This window comes from Geospiza fortis, unplaced genomic scaffold, assembly GCF_000277835.1.
Source record: "Geospiza fortis unplaced genomic scaffold, GeoFor_1.0 scaffold178, whole genome shotgun sequence".
In the NCBI taxonomy this organism is placed as follows: Eukaryota; Metazoa; Chordata; class Aves; order Passeriformes; family Thraupidae; genus Geospiza; species Geospiza fortis.
In genome coordinates, this window is record NW_005054466.1 from 1414323 (window position 1) to 1414808 (window position 486).

General features: G+C 61.9%; 1 protein-coding gene across 1 annotated transcript in view; it reads left to right on the top strand.

Annotated features, from left to right (window-relative positions):
- Positions 1–486, top strand: part of SMARCC1 (SWI/SNF related, matrix associated, actin dependent regulator of chromatin subfamily c member 1) — a gene marked incomplete at its 3' end in the record, with an annotated part of 56070 nt that overhangs the window by 27864 nt on the left and 27720 nt on the right. The window contains exon 18 of the mRNA XM_031062817.1: positions 315–468. Within this exon, the coding sequence (XP_030918677.1) occupies positions 315–468 (154 nt within the window). The remainder of the gene's footprint in view (positions 1–314; positions 469–486) is intronic.

Sequence of the window (486 nt, forward strand, 5' to 3'; positions counted from 1 at the left end):
CTGCTCGTGGGGCTCCAGCCCCTTCCCAGCTCTGTTCCCTTCCCTGGACACGCTCCAGCCCCTCAGCGTCTTTCTTTGGGGCCCAGAACTGGACACAGTCAGGCTTTGGTTTATCCATCACACTGCAGTGCCCTCAGGTGTGCACAGAGCTCCTGCTCTGGGATTTGTTTTGCTCTTTGGGATTAAGGAAGGACTGGAGGAGCTCCTGGGTCTGGATTTGATGCAGCACCATCAGCTCCATCCTTTGTCCCCTCCCACATGAGGCATGAGTGAACCTTTGATGGCAAAGGCTGGATTTGTGCTGTTTCTCGCAGGGTCCACGCCTTCCTGGAGCAGTGGGGGCTCATCAACTACCAGGTGGACCCCGAGAGCCGCCCCATGGCCATGGGGCCCCCCCCGACCCCCCACTTCAACGTGCTGGCCGACACCCCCTCGGGGCTGATGCCGCTGCACATCCGCACCCCGCAGGTGCGCTGGGGCCGGGGC